The 19,251-nt window shown below is 39.9% G+C and overlaps 1 protein-coding gene across 2 annotated transcripts in view; it reads left to right on the forward strand.

Annotated features, from left to right (window-relative positions):
- The window catches only part of hdac7a (histone deacetylase 7a), a 58,215-nt gene that overhangs the window by 24,153 nt on the left and 14,811 nt on the right, over positions 1-19,251 (forward strand). For both annotated transcript variants that reach the window (XM_080899286.1, XM_080899287.1), the window contains exons 3-9: positions 14,566-14,759; positions 14,898-14,988; positions 15,688-15,808; positions 15,987-16,081; positions 16,596-16,718; positions 16,955-17,064; positions 17,664-17,765. In XM_080899286.1, the coding sequence (XP_080755412.1) occupies positions 14,566-14,759; positions 14,898-14,988; positions 15,688-15,808; positions 15,987-16,081; positions 16,596-16,718; positions 16,955-17,064; positions 17,664-17,765 (836 nt within the window). The remainder of the gene's footprint in view (positions 1-14,565; positions 14,760-14,897; positions 14,989-15,687; positions 15,809-15,986; positions 16,082-16,595; positions 16,719-16,954; positions 17,065-17,663; positions 17,766-19,251) is intronic.

Here is a 19,251-nt window from a genome sequence, read left to right on the forward strand (position 1 = left end):
TGCAGCTACATGTCCTGCAGGAAGTGCTGAGAGCCAGAGCTGCTCTGTGGCAAAAAGTATGGGATGGCTTTCTGCATTATGTAGTGACGTTTTTATATTGCACACCATAGACGTTACTGCTGTTATGTCTGTCATACCATCCAACAGCCAAAGAGGCAGGCGTCACATGTTACCAATCTCACAAAAATGAGTACAAAATCATCTACAAGTATTAGCTTTTTTTTCTTTTTTCTTTTTTTTTTTGTCCAATGGGCAGAACAAACATCTGTTTATTTAAAGAAATCAAATGAAACCAGAAAATTTCCACATTTGATCTACTAAAATTAGAAAAAACAAAACAAAGAGACTTTCTTTTAAAAATATGATCAACCCTTGATTACCAAACAATTTCTCTTTTTGAACATCATCAACTTAATGTTTGGCCTCCATCTTTGTGTACGATTAAGAATGGAATTGGGTTTTTCCAGAATCAATGTTTTTTTTTCCTTTGTTAGATACGCGCATGTGTGTTTGTGTGTTCATCCCTGACCAGAGTGCAGAGCATGTGCAGGAATGTTAATGCCTTCTTCCTTTGTTATCTGTGCAGACGGCAGAGTGTGATGGTGCATATTCATGAAGCTGCTTTCCTGGAACATGTTAACTACTCCCATGAAATGAAGAGATTTAAATTTAAGAGAAGCAGATAGAGTAGAGCGATACTGTAGATTCTCTCTCTTCTCATTTTGTTTCTTTTCAGTTTTTTCCCAAATCCTATTTCACACATGTACTTTATTGTAGTTCATTAATGTTTTGCAGTTGCAACAGGCACCAAAGCTGGGTGCTCTGGCAGTCAGCCACTCCAGCATGTTATCACCGTTCCAAAAAATCTCCATGTGAACAGGTCACGCAGTCAAGCTTTGCATCTTGAAACCTGTTATAAAACAAGTAGAGGGGGAAACCAAAGTTGCGCCGATGTACACAGCATTTCAGCAGCGTTCATCAAGTAATTAAATTGGGAGTCTTTCTTTATCCTTCAGGAACGCTCATCAAACTTGTTTACGCTGAACTGGATGTTGATGTAAGTTTTGTCCGATTTTGCTGAGTTAAGTCAAACTACGTCTTCCATGCAAGACGGGCTGAGGCTTCAGCCAGATAAGCAGATATATTGTGTTGTTCTTATCAGCCAAAGGCCTTTGCTGCAGATTGTAGCCACCAATCTCACTACCACAGGCTTTTTTCCCCCCAGATATGGCAATAGCCACAGGCTATCAGCATATCAGTCACCACTGTCATTTTGATGACTCACTGTTTTCACTTACAACCAGCAATATTAGTTTATTTTAAATAATCGTGCTTACAGTATCACACAATATTTGAGAGAAGAGATATGAGCAAGACACTTAAGGCATTATTATTTATTTCCCTTACCTGGCTCTGTGTTTAAGAAATGTGTGAATTCTGTGTTTTGTTTTTTTTCCCCTTTTCTTCTGGCTTTTTATGGTGTGTGTGTGTGTGTGTGTGTGTGTGTGTGTGTGTGTGTGTGTGTGTGTGTGTGTGTGTGTGTGTGTGTGTGTGTGTGTGTGTGTAACGTGTATTATAAAAGATAAAGAGGGAGATCCCGTCGAGTGTGGGTTTTTTGTTTTTTTTGTTTTTTTTGTTTTTTGTTGGGAAATGTGAAGAATGTGTTTGATGTGAAGGACAGCAGGAGTGTGAAGGAGAAAAGGAAAATGTATACAGATGTGCAACAGAACTGAAGTTGGATTGATCTCTAAAGTAGAGTTTGTGAAGATTAGTGCAATGAATTCTTAAAATTCTGTGAGAAATTACAGAAAAAAATGATTTAAAAAAAAAAAAAAAAAGCAATTTGCTGTTCTCGTACTGTAAATGCAGATGGCATTGAGGGGAAAAATACTGGCCACAGTTGAGTAATCATTCAGGCTGCAAGGGAGTGTCATCCATTTATAGTTCACAACAGTTTGTGTTGGTGTGATGTAGGAACACTAAAACAGCAGTATAATGGCAATCAAACAGTTATTGTAGTGTAAAGTTTATATTTTATACCACATATTGCTGTGTTGGGTTTTTTTTGTTTTGTTTTGGGTTTTTTTTATAGTAGAGAAACTGTAAAATAGCAGCTTAAAGACTAGAAATGCAGCTGCCGGTACTTTACTGTAATTTTACAGGAAATGTTATTCCTGTGTGGCTCAGCACACAACTTTTAAATGTAATCGTATTTTTTCGATGGTGAATAGTTTCCTCATGTTACACTGGGAACAGGAACATGCCCAACACAACCAGTGCTGCTTTTGGAAGGTGAGCAGCTGTATTTCATCAGCTGGAGAAGTGCCATTCAGCAAATAAACGGTCCTATTCCTGTCAAAGAAGGAACTCAGTTTCTTAAGTCTCCACATTACCCCAGTCTCGGAGTATAAGGATTTATTTATTTTTCGTTTGTTTCATAGTTTAACCTCTGGTCTCCTGAAAAGTATGACACAAGGAAAAACCAAAGTGCCTGTATTGAGCAATGAAGGTGTCCGATGTCATACAAACAAAAACTCAAAGAATCTGAGTTCGTGCAACACAAAGAGAACCTTTCCTCACCTGTGTTATGATTAACATGTTGCAATACCAACTTGGGCCTTAAGAACATTTGTCAGTCAGTCATAGTACTCATTTCCCAAGTTACAGTTCTTCTGTTTGTTGCAAAACAAAGCAAACACAAAAAGTATCACTTTCCCCGTGCTAGAAGAGTGTTTGGAGTAATATCTTAACCGACAGTATGTAAAACAGCAATGGGGAAAAATGGCAGACGATCTGGTGTCTTTTAATGTGTCACTGAGCTAGTGTGTGGCATTCAGCGGAATACAGGAAACGGAGATAATGTGGCTCTCTGAACCACGTCTGTGTCGACTGTTATTTGTCAAACAGGAGAGCACACCTGGTGTCACCTCTGTGACAGACGGAGGCATTCAGATGAGTGAGTTGTTTCCACCTTCAAGCAAATTATAATACTGGGTTAAGATAATTTAAAAAAAAAAAAAAAAAAAACCCCCAAAGTGACAGAGATGCACTCTGTCAGAGTTTTTCTATCTGTGTGACCTGTATGTGAGTTATGTAAATGGGTGTATTGCTGGTATGCTGAGCTGGTGGAATCCCAAAGCACCTGTTTAGATGAATTGGAACAGGATGTAATGACTTAGATTCCTCACACGATGTTCATAAATCTCCTGATGGAAAAAGTGAAATGAGACAAATTTTAAAAATGTGTAATTAAAAATAAAGTGGCTTTTGTTTCAAATACCTTGCCCTTGACTCAGATTTGGAAATACTCGGTAATAACTCTGTTATGTCCTTAACTTTAAAACTGTTTCCATCTTCACTGTGATTCAGGAGGTGGAGCTCTTTCTGTCTGTTTGTCGAAGTCCCTTTTTCTAAAGACTGTCCCAGATGTATCATCATGTGAATGTAAAAGAAAGAATTACCATGTGTGTGTGGTATAAGAAAAATGCCATGTGGCAGATTAGGCTACTGAAATATATAAATTCAGTCAGGTTTAGGGCTAATTGGCGAACATTAAAACACAATATTGCTATGGTGAAAGTGGTAAACGCTGTAGCTGTATAACGTCATTGTAACTGTTGTTAGCTTGTGGTTGGTCCTGTCGAAGCTGCTAGTATAGTTTATTTGTAGACTTATTATTTCAGTGGCAGCTGGCTCTTATCTTATTTTTGGAAAAAAAATATAAAAATTGTGATGTTGCATAAACACGCTGATTACAGAGGCAATGAAAACTTCATTTTTGAACGATCAATAAATTATTCATCAGGCTGGTTTTTGTTTATATAAATAGAAGTCAAACCTCACACACTGAACCATTATCATCTCATTTTAATCCCACGCCAACTGTACGGGGGCTGGCAAACAGGATTCTTAGGTAACCTGCAATCTAAGTATTAAAGCGGGAAGAAAATCATGAATTATTTATTGATTTATTACAAAGTAGTTATGTATTGAGCTTGGCAAATGTTTTGGAGGAGGGTGAAACGAATCCAAGTGTGGATTTTTCCTGTCGTTCTCACATGAAGGCCTGCAGCCAGATATCTTTCAGAGGCTTGTGGATGATTTAGGTGCCTCTGGTGTCCTCACTTAACACTCGGTGATGTTTTCACTTCAGAGGGTCGTCCTCATTTTTGCTGTAACACATGCATACGGACACACACACTTGCATACACATAGCAGAGGGTAGTTCCTAAACTTGTTGACAGCCACACACACTAGCATTTACACTTGGATACTCCAACTATGCACCAGCAGAGCGAGATCATAAATATAGAAATATTTTGGCGACAGTTGTAGGCAGGGAGGCCCACACCCATACACGCGCACTTGTGCACACATGCACACACAAACCACAGTCTGGCCAGCTGCTCTGGGAAGACGAGGTTTTGAATGGGAGTGACAGCTGTGGATTCCTCTGGATGAAGGAGGGAGAAAGGGAGATAGTAGATAGGAAATGTGAGCAAGGAAGGGGGATCAGTTGCTGAAGGAATGAGCGAGTGAGAAGAAGTGGTGGAAAAGGAGAGCGGGAATGACAAAGAAAAACACAGATTGGGATGAATGAAAACCCGTGGGGTGCATCAGAATTCCTTTTTCCTCAACGAACTCCCTGCAAATTGAACCGCACTCTATGGAGCAGAGTAATATCAAAGCTGATCAATATAACCTACCCATGGCCCTAAAAAGTATCCTAGTATCAATATGTGTCTCATTTTAAAATAAATGTATTATTTCAGGTTTGAAAAAGATTAAATAATGAGATGTAAACATGTCCTGGCAGCAGTTAACTTTTTGATGTAGCACACAGTTGAGTTGGTACTCTTAGAGAGAACAAAGAAACGCAGAGCGTTCCCAGAGTAAAGAGCACGTGATTCTAACTGTCAGTACCAGACTATTTATAAAGATCCTGTGTTGCACAAGGCTGATTTAGCAACTTCGTGGATTTTTCTTTTTTTGTGAATACACCCCCATGTCTTGTGCTTTCTACTCTGTTTGATTAGCTGTTACTATTGTTGCTCTGTACTAAATGCTAAATGACAAAATCTGTATTTGCAATAGGTTTTCTGAGTCCCTCCCCCAGTGACTTGGATCTTTCCTTGTAAGACGCTTCGTAAGAACCTAAAAGTCAAGATGAACAAATCATTCTTCTTTTCTTCCTTTCCAAAAATGGAAAAGAAGAAAAAATTAACAGTGTAATCAGGTGTCGCCATGGCCGACAGACAAAACAAACAGCTCCACCTGTGGAAACCAGGAAGGAATTGAACAATCCATTGAAAAAGATGTCGAATTGCTGTGACCAGTTTGCCCCATAGTGGCACTTCTCCCCCGCAAAAAAAAAAGTTATAGTAAGCTTTACAGCTGAGATTTTTTTTTTTTTTTTTTTTTTAATATGCTGTTTAAAAAATTTGTTTTAGTCATTCCTGTAACATGTGTTTTGTTAACATGTACTGACAACAGTGGAAAAAATTTCTTGCACCACTCCTGCTTCCTAAAAATTAGCTGAGATAATGTCCTAAAAAGCCAAAGTATTCCTTGAGTAGTGGAAAAACTAAATGTCCTGGTCAAGTAGCACTGCAAAGTTCTTGAACTCTTTAAGCTGTGTCTGAGCCTATTTAGTACTACAAACAATTGAAATGGATGAAACACAACTTATCTGGGCTGTCAATAGCTGACTTAGTAGTTTTCCATGTGCCTATAACGTGTGTGTTCATTACATTAGTCTGTTGCCTTCAGGGCCAGTGTTAGTCATTAATCTGAGTCGTTAATGGATGTCAGACTCTCGGCTCATCGTGAACAGAAATGGCGATTTGAACCGATCGGGCGATAGTGTCCGACAAAGAGGCCTTCAGAGAAAGCAGTGTTATTCTAATGAGAAACTTTCCAGCTGTAGGGCTCAAGGGCACTGTGGCAGCGTCAGCGTCACAACAACAGCAGGGGGAGGAGGAGAGGGGAGGAAATGGGAGTCTAAACTGAGCTCTTAAACAGGAAGCCACCCTGGTTCTCTCATTGTTGTGTTTTTATAGACTCGACTTCCTGCTGACATGACCGCCCCCGTTACCATGGTTGCAATCCATGTTGTTTATGGGATGGACTTCAAAGATCCCCTGGTGGCAAGACACTAACGGTCACTGCTGTGTCAAGAGTGTGATGCGGAAAATGTGTAGTGTGTTTGTGGGGCTGAAATATGCTTTTAGTTGTACAGAGGTGTGCGCTCGTGAGGATTTAGAACGCTTCCTTTAGTGTTACTACAGATGTGAGTTATCACTTAATTTATGTAGTTCAGATTTTATTTGTTATACTTACTATACTAATTATGATATTCTTAGGACTGTTTTGCTCCAGGTGAGTGAGGGAGTGTGAGCAAAATGATGAAATGAACAGTCTGGTGTCAGAGAGATTCGCCAAATAGAGGCAGAGAGAGGGAGGGAGGAAAGAAAGAGAAGGAGTTAAAGAAAAAAAAAAAAGAGGATGTGGCCGACAGTAAAAGATGACTGGAGGGGAGTGGAGCTCTCTGTCTAATTATAGATCCTGCTGTGAGTTGGCTGAGGCAGAAGTGCTACTGGGGCTTTCACATTGCCGGATATTTACAAGACAAACACGGGTATGTGCCACTGACTTTTTTATTGTTACTTCCATGTGTGTACTTGTGCATGCGACAGTTTGGTTTTTTTTTAAGAGAGAGTACGGTGAGGGAAAACTTGTACGAAATTCACTGGATACCGCGCACTAGAACCCTGCTGTGATGTGTGCGTCTGAGAGTGTGATGACTGACCTCAATCAGCCCAGCTTGTGTATTAAAGAGAGCAGTGCAGAAAGTTAAAGAGCTTCTTTCTTGCGTTGTTTAATTCTCAGCCCTGTGTCTCACTTTTCTTTGATACTGCACTACTGTGCTTCGACAGTTACTACTAAACTTTTTTTAACAGCGGCAGCACAGTTTACGTGTGTGTGTGTGTGTGTGTGTGTGTGTGTGTGTGTGCTCTTGCTGATCTCACACACAGCAGCACTGGATGTTTATGGAAACTCGTTGAGGACTTGGGAAACTGGACCCTCAGTGCATTATACATCAACCTTCTTCTATTACACACACACACACACACGTATACTGACATAACCACACACTTGCAGTCCCATCTGTTTGTTACACACACACACACATGCACACACACCTTTTATACACTTAAATGGTTTTGGGATGACTGCTCTGGTTGTTTGCACGTGCCAGCGGTTCCTGTGAGGGAATGGTGGCAATATTAATCGAATGAAATCAATCAACATGTGAGATTTTTAGCGTTTACTTCAACTTCCATGTGCCCGCAATACTATGCAGTAAAACCTGCCTTTGACATAGTTTTCTGCTGCTATTATCGATGGATGGTTCTGGTTGAGTCAGCAACATAGAGGAAGGTTTAAAATGCACTTCCAGCATAAAGTTCAGATTTTTGGTTTGGCAAATAAGGAAGTGAGAAGTAGTAGGATTTCAGGAATATACGTTGCACGAGTGTGCAATTTAGCATCGAGGGAATTTCTAGTAGTAGCCTAGTATAGATCAAAAGTCACGCTGCTAAGTGCTGTCATTTGCCAGATTTACATTGCATCAGAAAATGGTGACATAAAGTTTCATAAAGCCACTTCTATTTGTGTCAACATGTGGCTTCAAGAGCTGACCATTTCTCATCCTGCTTCCGATAACTGCTGCAGTGTGTTATTTTAGTTTAGTTTTTGCAGATTATAAGAAGCTGCTTACTTAAGAAGAGCCAGGCTTAAACCCCATGGGTCTGATCGTGCATTTGTTTGCTTTGGATGAAACTGGAACTGTTTTCCTTGGCAAAGCGCTCCAAAGACATGCTGCAGGCTTGGATCAGGAATTCTATGGAGCAAGTATTCACGCGCACATCCTCAAATACCATCACACTAAGCGCACAATGGTTTGACAGGTGTTCAGAGTGTGTGCGCAATCATATTTGACTCCACATTATAAACACAGGTGGATTCTTCTATTACATAAGCTTGAAAAAGCACTGTAATAACATGGATGAATGCCGTCTCAGGCTTAAAGAGAGAGACTCGAAAATCGGAGTCAAAAGGCAGCCTTCTTTCAGATTTGATTTGATTTGATCTCTGAATGTCGTTGAACCTCTGTTAACTGTGCTTATTCTTTCCTTCATCTGAAAGGTCCTAATTTGCATTGGAGTCTTTTTTTGTGCCTGCAGCTCAACAGATACCTTGCGGTAATGACATTTTTATCTTCTGAAATTAGCTGGTGCCTCTAAAAGGTGTAGTGTGATTTAGACACACACGCATGCAGCAGAGAGAAAAGAGAAGGAGTTCTAACTATATTTGGATGTGTGACAAGACACAAAGTGGTTGTGTGCTCTCTTGATTGTTGACTTTATAGTGAGTGGTTCTCACTTGTGGCACTATTCTGGCTGTCAGCTCTCAGTGAGTGAGAATAACTCGCCTTATCTACACGGTGTTAAAGAGAGGGGACCTCTTCACCTTTCTTGTCTGCTTGTACTTTTTTCGTTTTGTTTTGGGGTTGTTTTTTTTTCTTTCCAGTGTTCCTCAGTTTTATTGCAGCGGCTTTTTCTCTCTCGCCCCATTTTCCACTCCACAAGATGGTTTTGAGGAAGAAAGGGAGAGAGGAAAATACCAAGCGAGGGAGAGAACGAGAGAGAGGCCTTTGCATATCCTTGTCTTACCTGTAAAACCAGTCCAGACTGAGCTGTACACCAGTACAGAATAAAAGAATAGAAGAAGGGAGGACTCAGATGTAAGGGATTACCCAAAATCACTTGCTGTGGGAAGGACTCCTTGTCTCTCTCTATCAGTCACACACATCTGGACGCACCCATTTGAATTTCATGTTGTCTTCATTGAGGACATGCACCTAATCTACATAATCTGCCTGATAATTCAGCACATTCCCAACGGTTTCTGCAACTAGGCGAGCAGTATCGTACTGCACCCTTGGTAATTTTCATAATGACACACTGACACTCCCACACGTTCTCACTCGCACAAACACACTCACTGAATGTAAACCTCTCAGTTGAATTTGTCTGTCTTTGTTTCACAAAGAGCTTAGCTGTGTGTCACCGTTAAATCCAAATTTCAAAATAAAACGTAACCTATTACAGTGTTAGGTATGTTGAAGTTTTAATCTTGGCAACAAGAAGTCTTGGAGTTCTGTGCACATTTAAACACACAGAGTAGTTACTTTGTTACCCTTGACTGGAAGATGTGGGCACCGTTTTGTTTTAGTATAAAAGTCTGCCGATGCTGAATGCACGACCACGTTGTTTTCTGAATGTTGGTCTCAGATTTAGTGTAAGGCTAAAAAAAAACACATTAACAAGAAGCACAGCTCACTCTCTGGGCAGTATTTACTGTTAAGGAAACAGTACTATCGTTTATATATATATATGTGTGTGTGTGTGTGTGTGTGTGTGTCTGTCACTGGACATAAATAACTTGACCTTATTATATAGTATTTTACTACTTCAGTATATTTCCAAATAATTAGACAGCACATTCTCTCTCTTGACTGTACTTCCTTTAGTGATATAACATATTTTTGGGGTCAGCTATTAAAAATCATAGTTATCAGGCTTTCAGTAAACATTTTTCTCAAATAAATCATTAAGTCGACCTTGAAGACTTTGATGGATGAAAGTCATATTTTAATGGATAGTTAAGATGACCCCGCCCTACACCCCAGAATTCTTTCCAAACTGTCATGTTTACACACAGAAAGAATGGCACACACACAATTACCACGCATTACCAAAAACATAACCTCTTTGGTACTCCTCCGGAACTTTGGGACAAATAAATACATAAAACCCATCAAGTTCCAAATGCAGTGGGGGTTTTAAAATAAATTTAAAATTAGTTTCTCAACTTTCTTTGGCTTTCATGAGTATCATGTTACTAATGCTCGAAAAAGGACCTATTGCTTAAATGTATGTGTGCATGATATGCATGTTATTTTAGCACATGCATTCCCAGCTCTATTTGCAGAAAATAGCTGTGCTTTTTAAATAAAATCAACATGCAATCATAAGCACAAGGCCAAGATTTGTTATTTCTATCTGAGTGCAACATGCAGATGTAATGAAGTGTAACATAATGCCATTCTTTAAGGGAACTGAAAACACCAGAGCCTCGTATTACTGGGAGAGGCCCCAGAGAGAGAGACTTTGAATGATTTAAATGTGCCTGCAGAAGTTAAACCACTACATGGTGTCTAGCCTTAAAGTCATGTTGGCTTCATGGGCAGCTCATGAGGCATTCAACCATGATGACTACTGAGTCCTATCCGGTTGTTCAGTCTGACGTCACTAGCCGTGTCTGGGTCTAAACTCCGCTGCAGGTCCATATATCAAACGATCACTGTGGCATTACTGAGAGTTGAAAAACTGTCTAAAGTCTTTCATCTTTAATAAAATGATCAGCGTTCTGCTCTACCAGGTGTAACAATTGAGTTTAACATCCAGGCATCCATGAAAACGGAATTTATGACATTTAACGGAGTTAGAAGTTAGCAGGGAGTTAGCTCGCTAGCTTCTATCTAAATACAATATAGCATGTCCTGACTGCGGGGTTTTGGAAACAAATTAAAACGTACAGCTCTGTTATCACTTCCAGCATAAATGAAGACAGAAAACTAAACAGCAGTGACGTTTGTAGGGTTACTGAAGTTGGGCTAGCTGGTATATAATGATGTGCTGCGTGACCGCTAGCGACACAGCTATGTTAGCATAATATAAACAAGCTAACTTTTTTTTCCACTCGATAAAAGTTACCGTGAGTGTTCTCGGTGGTCAGAAACAAATGTAATCGCATGGCAGGATGCTGTAAAAGGACCAAACTTCAGCCAGGAGAACAACTGAGATAATCCATCCACAATACGAGGTTAGTCATTCATATACTGTTGCATGGGCTGGGCTGTAGTTACATCCTAAGGTTTTAAAAACTGAGCTTAAATAAATGATTAGCGGTAATAAAAGCCGAGGGAGGTCAACAGTGATCACTGACTGTTTTAGGAGCTTTTTGAGATCAAATAGAAGAAAATACATAACATTAAACATGTTAACAACACAAAAGCCATATTAAACGCAGACTACTTTAGACCCGGAAGTAGGATTCGTCGCGTCATCACTGAACAACCGGATACTCCAATGTAAGCACATCACAATACTAGAAATGCAGTAGTTTGTACCAAAACCAGTATAATTACACGATTTTCAACCCCCCGAAATACAAAAACAAAATGATTGTCCTGTGTTTAAATAATTACTGGCAAATGTTTATATCTTGTTAAAGGACAAAGACCAGATATTAGGATGGTTGCGTTTACTTTGGGTCTTCATTCACAGTGAGGTTCCACGCTAACGGCATGTCAGTGCGAGGCTGTGAGTGTGTGTGTCCTGCACTCCCGTTCACATGGGCTTACCGGACAATGTCTGGTCAGGGTCAAGAGTGCTGGAAATCAACTGATTCCAGTCCCCTGGTCAGTCTAGTTTGAATGCAGAGTAACATGTAACAGACGTTCCTTAGAGGTCTGCTGGATATCAACAGTGTCAAATAAAGTTATAGCTTGGTACACAGATTACACATCAGGGAGTAACAAGTTTATAAAAAACTTTTTTACATTGTATTCTGCTGAGATAATTGCGCTCTACTGCCAAGTGATTTCATGTTTTGTAAGTTCTTCATAAAGACAAGCAAGTTTAGCAACATTTGGCAGTAATGAGGATTTTTCCAAACTCTTGAAATTAATAAGAGAAAGCTGTTTTGTGTGTGTGTGTGTGTGTGTGTGTGTGTGTGTGTGTGTGTGGGTCAGCATTTCATGGACATCTTCGTTGTGTTTTTTTTATTTATTTTTTTGTTTTTAATTAATTTTTTTTGACAACTAACTAGAAGCTGCAGGTGACATCACTGGGTTACTCTAGAAGAGAGATTGTGGTTTCCCTGTAGAAACAAAGACGTCTATGTAGGTAAATGTTGGAATAGAGTGCCATTTGCTATTTATAACTCAGGAGAGCAGGGTGACAGACACTGGTGTGTGTGTGTGTGTGTGTGTGTGTGTGTGTGTGTGTGTGTGTGTGTGTGTGTGTGTGTGTGTGTGTGTGTGTGTGTGTGTGTGTGTGTGTGTGTGTGTGTGTGTGTGTGTGTGTGTGTGTGTACTGTGCCAGCCTTTGTTTCCTTGCACGAGCATGTTCTCCTCTACATTTCCTCAGAATAATGACGTTATTATTCTGTGTTGTCATTAAAGAAAATATGTGTGCATAGCCGCCTGTGTCTTTGTGAATGTGTGTGTTTGCCAAGGGATTTCTATTATTCCAGCCACGGCCGGCATTCGGGATGTCTTTCTGCATTTGTAGCCTAATATGGAGGAAGAGTACTGACGATCTAATACAGTAGGTGAGGTTTAATGTTTGTTCTAGGAGACACAGCACTACTGACATCATCTGTCTTCTGTACTGTTGTGTTCATGCCCAGCCTTGTCGCAGATTGTAAAAATAGTCACCTTCTGAAGAAGTCCATGCACATTATGTAATTATTCACAATGAATAAATCATCCATTTACAAAGCGAATGATGATCAGCGTGAGATGCACAATGTCAACATGGTGCTTTAAATTTCCATCTTCAGTCATTCTGCGGTCACTGTAATAAACTTTAAAAAAGCATCAGCACAGCTTCTTGGCTTAACCAGATAGTTTTGTTGTAAAACTTTAGACTTCTGGCTCGGACGGAATTAAAAGTTCAGACAAAAAAAACAAGAAAAATCTTCCCTCCTTTATTTAAATCTTTTACATTTTCCAAGGCCAACTAAAGGGGCTGGATTGGCTGCTTTTAAAGGTGAGTTTCTGGCCCTCAGGCAGTTTGCTTGACGTTATGTGGTGCACATAAACATGAATGGTCCTGTATTTCATGAAGGGCAGCAAGATTTTGAAACTGAAAGTGTGTTTTCTGACTACATTGAGTATTTTTTTTCTTTCTTTAAACTCCTCTGTTAGCACTCGTGACTGAGGTAACCTACAAAATGTAGTAGCTGTCAGACATGCGGTAAAGGACTTCTTTTAACCTAAACCACAATCTTTTCTCAAACCTAACCAAACAGTGAGAGAAAAGGCAGCTTAAGTGTAAAAATATTTATTTTTATGATAGTGTGGGATTCGAGCTGCAGTCTCCTTGGTGAAAGCTGTTTGACTTACCCGACCACCACCGGCTCCTGGCTCGTAAGGTGGTCTTGTTTTTCAGACTGGAAGCAGATCGTTTTGTTTGCACGAATACAAATAAGATTAATTTTGGCGATTACTTTACAAATTCCCCTGAGACTGTGGCGTCTATTCATTTCCCTTTTGCCCATATCCAGTCAAGTGCTGCTATTGGCATCAGGCCAGGCCACGCTGTGAGTGACATTTACTTCACACTCTGCAGCCCGACATCTGAGCGGCACCCAAGATGATGTCATATGAAGTTATTTCATTGTGCTGTGTGTGTGCGTGCACGCGTGCGCGTGTTTGTGCACACATGCAAGTTTAAGCATTAGGCAGGTTTGTGCAATCGGTATTTACTCAAGCCTATTTTGTGTGCAGCTCGTGATTGTGTGTAAATGTTTTTTACCGTACGTGTGCCTGCTTGCTTTCGGAAAGCTTGTTTATGCGTGGGTGGTTATTCAAATGTGTGAATAAATAAACCGACATATGCAGGTGAATGTGTGTCACCTGCTGCAGCATTATCCACATGTGTGGTGAGATATATTTGAATACCTATATGTGCTTACAGCTCTGTCTCTTTTTTGGTTTGAGCCACTGTATATTATTTTATTTATTTATTTATTTTTAGTCATGTGTAGACATTTGTGTCTGTGTGTGCCTCATGGACGGAAACCCCCCACCCCCAAGCTGTTCCCAAGCTGTTCCCTCCCTGGATCTTGGTTTTAGCACTGGGTGAGGCAATCTTTCCCATTGACTCAGCTGTGCGATGCAGATAATCCCAACAGCAAAAAGCGTGCGTGTGTGTGTGTGTGTGTGTGTGTGTGTGTGTGTGTGTCTCGTGTGAGTGTTGGTAATGAAAGACCTACACAGATGCCATAAATGCTTCAGGAATGCTGTTTCTACTTGTTGTGTTTACATAAACCCAACTTTCTTGATTCCTGTGTCAGTTTCTTATTATTCCTTCACTTTGGGTCTTGGTGTACTGCATTGGGCATCAGCTTAGGTAGTTGCTGAAGAGCCTTTCATGCTTTCACTGCTGTAGTTTCAAATCCTGTTGTAATTTGTCCCAAGGTTCCTGAAAGCTATTTCAAGCACAGATCTAGAAGGCCCAAATAATTTTGTGCTTTTCCGTTTTTATTGTAAAGCAATTTATATAAAGCCTGCTTCATAGCGACTCCCATGTGCTCCTTGAAATCCTAAATGTTTGTTTTTTCAGCACTTCCCACAGAGCATCAACTGTTCCTCATTGAGGATTGGGCAAACTGTCTCTCTCTCTTCACTTTATCCTTGCCTTTTCCCAGATTCCTCAGTGGCAGTGGCAGTGTCGCGCACATCCTTGCTGTTTCCCATGGATCTCAGGGTGGGAGAGCGGGGGATGCGCCCTGGTTCGGACACGGTGCTCCTCACCCCGCTGCACCCGCCTTTACACCTTTCACCATTCTCCCCACAACCTCGCAGCTCCTTCTCCCAACAACAGCTTCACCAGCAAATCCGGGTAAGGGGGAAAAAACTGAGTAAAACCATAAAAGACTTCTTGGGAAAACTTGTGTACAATATATTTATTACACTGCAGTCTTACCTGACTTTTTGCTTTATAAATGTTGCTAATCTGTGTATGTGTTTGGTGGGGTAGTTTAATATGGAACAAAGGAGGCGAGAGCACGAACATCACGAGAAACAACAAGAGTTGCAGCAGCTAAAGCACAAAGACAAGAGTCAACAGAGTGAGTCCACACACACACACACACACACACACACACACACACACACACACACACACACACACACACACACACACACACACACCCACACACAAAATTGGAAATTAAACTCTAACTTTGCTACTCTACAGGTCTCTACAAGACTCCAGCTAATATTTATTTATTTTTTTCACTTTTCATAAAACCATTTCCACAAATTTAAGAATAATTATGGCCCAGAGTACTAATCATGGCCAGAGAGGAAAGTCCCTGCAAGAGATCATCTTCATCTTTGCTACACAGTGTTTCTTCAATTGCAAAGCTGCTTTCTTTGAAGTGAGATCTAAATATAACCTGAAAAAGTGGAGATAAATATAGTTTTGCATCCAGGCACATAAAGTCCCTGGGTCAATATTGACTTGATCACTCCTAGCACCAGCTGCCACCTCGGTGTGCACACTTACACACAAGAATGGAAGCAAACATAGTCTCAGGCCTAACCGGTGACTTCACAGTGCATTGCACACAAATGCATCGACACTCGGAAGCATACATGCATGTATAGTATTTGCGTTTTATTTATGTATTTATTTCCTGCACAACTATGCAAATAATGTCTAGCTGTGAACACTGTGCTTTAGGTAGGGCTTGCTCCTCCCTTCATGCTGATACAGCTGGTAAATGTTTCTGTGGATTTGATTGGTTGCTGTGGCTGATTGACAGGCGCGGTGGCAAGTTCCTTAGTGAAACAGAAACTCCAGGAGGTGATTCTTAAGAAGCAGAAAAAGGCTGAGCTGGAAAGAACAAACGCTAACTCTCTGACTGCACCTCCTGTCCAATACAGGTAACGCAGCATGTGTGAACAAGCAGAACACAAAACACTAAGTGTACAACACAGTCTCATCATAATAATAGTGTTATTCTTTAAATGCACTTTATATCGTGAATTTGAAGTAAAGCTGTACCAGGTGTTTACATGAATGGCTTGATGTGTAATTGTTGTTATGTTGTGTTTTTTGCAGAAAGCTGGGCCCTGACCCTAGCATACCCACTCTTGTTTCCTCTTCAACGCAGCCCCCTCATGAGGGTCCAGAGGGCACGCCGCTGCGCAGAGCAGGTGAAACATTTGACGCAAAATCCTATTAAGGAGAAATCTGACGAATACATATCATGGCGGAAGCTATGAATTGACACTATAGGGAAGTGAAAGTGAGTTATGACGTGAAAGACCCGAAGACAGCCTGGTCATTTATCATTTATCATTCAAATAGCAAAGTGAAATATTTACTTCAGTTAGTTCTTTCAGAAGGGAAGAAATATTGCACTGCTCCTGACTTCATGCCAAAACCGGAGGAATCAAAATCTGTTTAAAAAAATAAAATAAAATATATATATATGTTTATTTTGAAAGGTTGTCTCCAACCTTTCTATCAAAAACTACTGAATAATCTTTACTCAGTCCAGAGAGTAAGAGTTCCTGTGGATTAAGTATTTGGTAACACTAACATTTTCCTGTTACGACACATTGTGAACATTTGGGATTTCATTACATGGAAATTGATTCATTTTCAGCTTTTACAGTCAGCAAACAGCATGAAGTAATATTCCTTTGTTCATCTCTTATTCACTAGCGTCGGAGCCTAATCTGAAGGTGAAAAACAAGCTGAAGAAACACCTGAATACCCGCAAGAGTCCGCTCACCCGCAAAGACAGTGCCCCACCCACTGTCAAGCACAGAGTTCCTGATACACTGGGTAACCTTACAGACACACAAATGCAGCAATACATAAGAGCGCTGCATTATTGTAGCCGTAAGCTGTTCTCAATTATTACCGATGCGAGCAACGTTTTTCATTTGTTCATTTTTGTTTTTTTGCCTTGTTTGTTTGTTTTGTACATGATTGTTTGATTGATCTGCTGTGATGTGATTGAAACACAATCGAGCTTCATAGTCAAATATCAAACTCACCTTCTGTCTGTCTGTCTGCAGACTCGTCCCCGAGCAGCAGCAGCACTCCAGTCTCTGGCTGTAGCTCTCCTAACGACAGTCTGCCTAATGAGAATGGACTGCTGCCATCTGCAGGCGGCCTCTCACATGAGGTTTGACAAGAAACACACACACACAGTGCTGTTGAGTCCTCTCAGTTTTACTGTATTAACTCTATCTAAGTTGACGTAATGATATTAAGTTATTTTCACACTTGTTTTAGTAAAATAGTAAAACAGGCATTTTGAGCAGGGTTAAAAAGTTGTTTTCCATGCATTGGCTGCTGCTGAGATGCTGGGTAATGATATGTTTAAATCCATAAGAGTATGGGAACACTGTTTGTCAGCTGTTTATACATAATTCATTTAATCATCAAAGTCAAAACAAAGCAACCTCTGTCACACCTGCTGCGAATGTCTGACTCATGATTTCCCAGTGTAGAGGCAGCTAGAGACAAAACATTAGCTTAGGTTTCATTAGACCATGCTGGTGTAGAGTAGCTCAAAACAGACTGAAATTATTCTAAATAATAACATTTTCAGTTATTATTAACAGTAGAAAATGTTAGACAGTATACCAGCTTTGGTTTAAAATGTGAAAATCAGTTTGTTTGTTTTTTTCACATATGGTGTAGATTAGGAAAGTTTATTTTCATCAGCACAGTTTCAGTTGGATTTCAATTTTACATCATGTTTATGTTTGGTATTCTCAGGCCCAGAAACTGCTGCTCAGAGATGGTACTCTAGCTAACTTCACCATCCAGAGTCCCTCCACCCTGCCCACCATCACACTGGGACTACCGGCTAACTCGAGGGTAAAAACTGAACTCATTTCTTACCTCTGCCAAGAAAGTTATGTTTCTGGTAGCGTTTATGTGTGTGTGCGCGTGTCATTTTGTCATTCTGTCTGTAAACGCGACATCTCGAAAGCTTTTGGATGAATTCTGACTGAACTTTTTAGGGGTGTAGAGCAGTTTCATGTTAAACATCTGTTCAAGGTCAACTTGATTATTTGTTAATCAAAAAGTGACAAAAAGCCTTATAACATAGAAACTGTGATTGAAGTTTTAAATATCGTGACACATTTGACCTCTGACCTCACAATAGATTGATATGAAGGTGAAAAGTCATAATGCGATATAGAGCTATTTAAAACTATGTTTCTTAATTTCCTTGTGTGGGTGGGTTAGGGTTGGCTGTAGCTCAGGCGATGGAACTAATCTACTACTGGTAAGGTTCATGCTTTGATCCCTGACTGCTCCAGACTGCTTGCCAAAGTATCCTTGGGCAAAATACTGAACCACATGTTGCTCTCTGATGCATCCATCAGAGTGTCGATGTGTGTGACTGTTAGCTAGAAAGCATAGGAAAAAAAGTGGTTTTATGATTGGATGTGAAGGGGTGACTAAGTCATGTTGTAGGTAGGAGTAGAAAAGCACTACATGAGAACCACTCCAGTTACCAGTTTGTATTGACAACATACAGGCATACAGGGAATGTTATATAAGGATTCTAAATATCATATTAATTATTATGACTTTGTTATGTACATTAAGGTAAAAAAATTAATGTACACTGTTTCTGAATAAGGTTTTTTTTTCCTTTGCTATTTATTGCTAAACATAAAAAAAAAAACTTAACAGTAAAATGAATGCTATATATTTACTATATCCCAATATATTATAAACCGTATATTAAAAAGGATTTCAGCAAGGCAAATAACAAAAGCCTGTACTTTGTATTTGTTCTTATGGCACTCCAAACTTCTGAATGTAAAGAGAACAAAGAAAACAAAACAGATATATACAAAATACTTCACTGTGTCCTTGAAAGTAAAGGCTGCGCAGAGAGTGAGCTGATTTGGCGGAGGTTTGCACTATTAAATTTGTGTTATAATAAATTATCTAGACTCAAATCTGAGTGTTGAGATGACTGTGCAGTGCAGTCTGTAGTGTTACAATTAACCTAAGTCACATCACAGTGACTTCAAAATCTCTCTGAAGTGAATGAAATAATCTCTGTTTCACATATCCTGTTTTACAAAGGAAGTAAGTCAATTAAAGGAAGCTTGATTCTCAGGAGTTGCTGTTTCACTATGACCTGAAACTCTGGCTTTCTGACATTACAGCGTGATGAAATTAAAAGACACTTTAGGCGGTTATGTCACTTCCGCTTTACATCAGTGTCGTCAGAACTGATCAACACAGAAATGTTTGTCACAATGAAATGTGTGTTGTTATTTGTTGTCCTGTGAATTCATCCGTGTTGAACGTAAACTAGTGTGTTTGCTGTGACTACAAA

The sequence above is a fragment of the Rhamphochromis sp. 'chilingali' genome (genome assembly GCF_963969265.1).
Source record: "Rhamphochromis sp. 'chilingali' genome assembly, chromosome: 12".
Classification (NCBI taxonomy): domain Eukaryota; kingdom Metazoa; phylum Chordata; class Actinopteri; order Cichliformes; family Cichlidae; genus Rhamphochromis; species Rhamphochromis sp. 'chilingali'.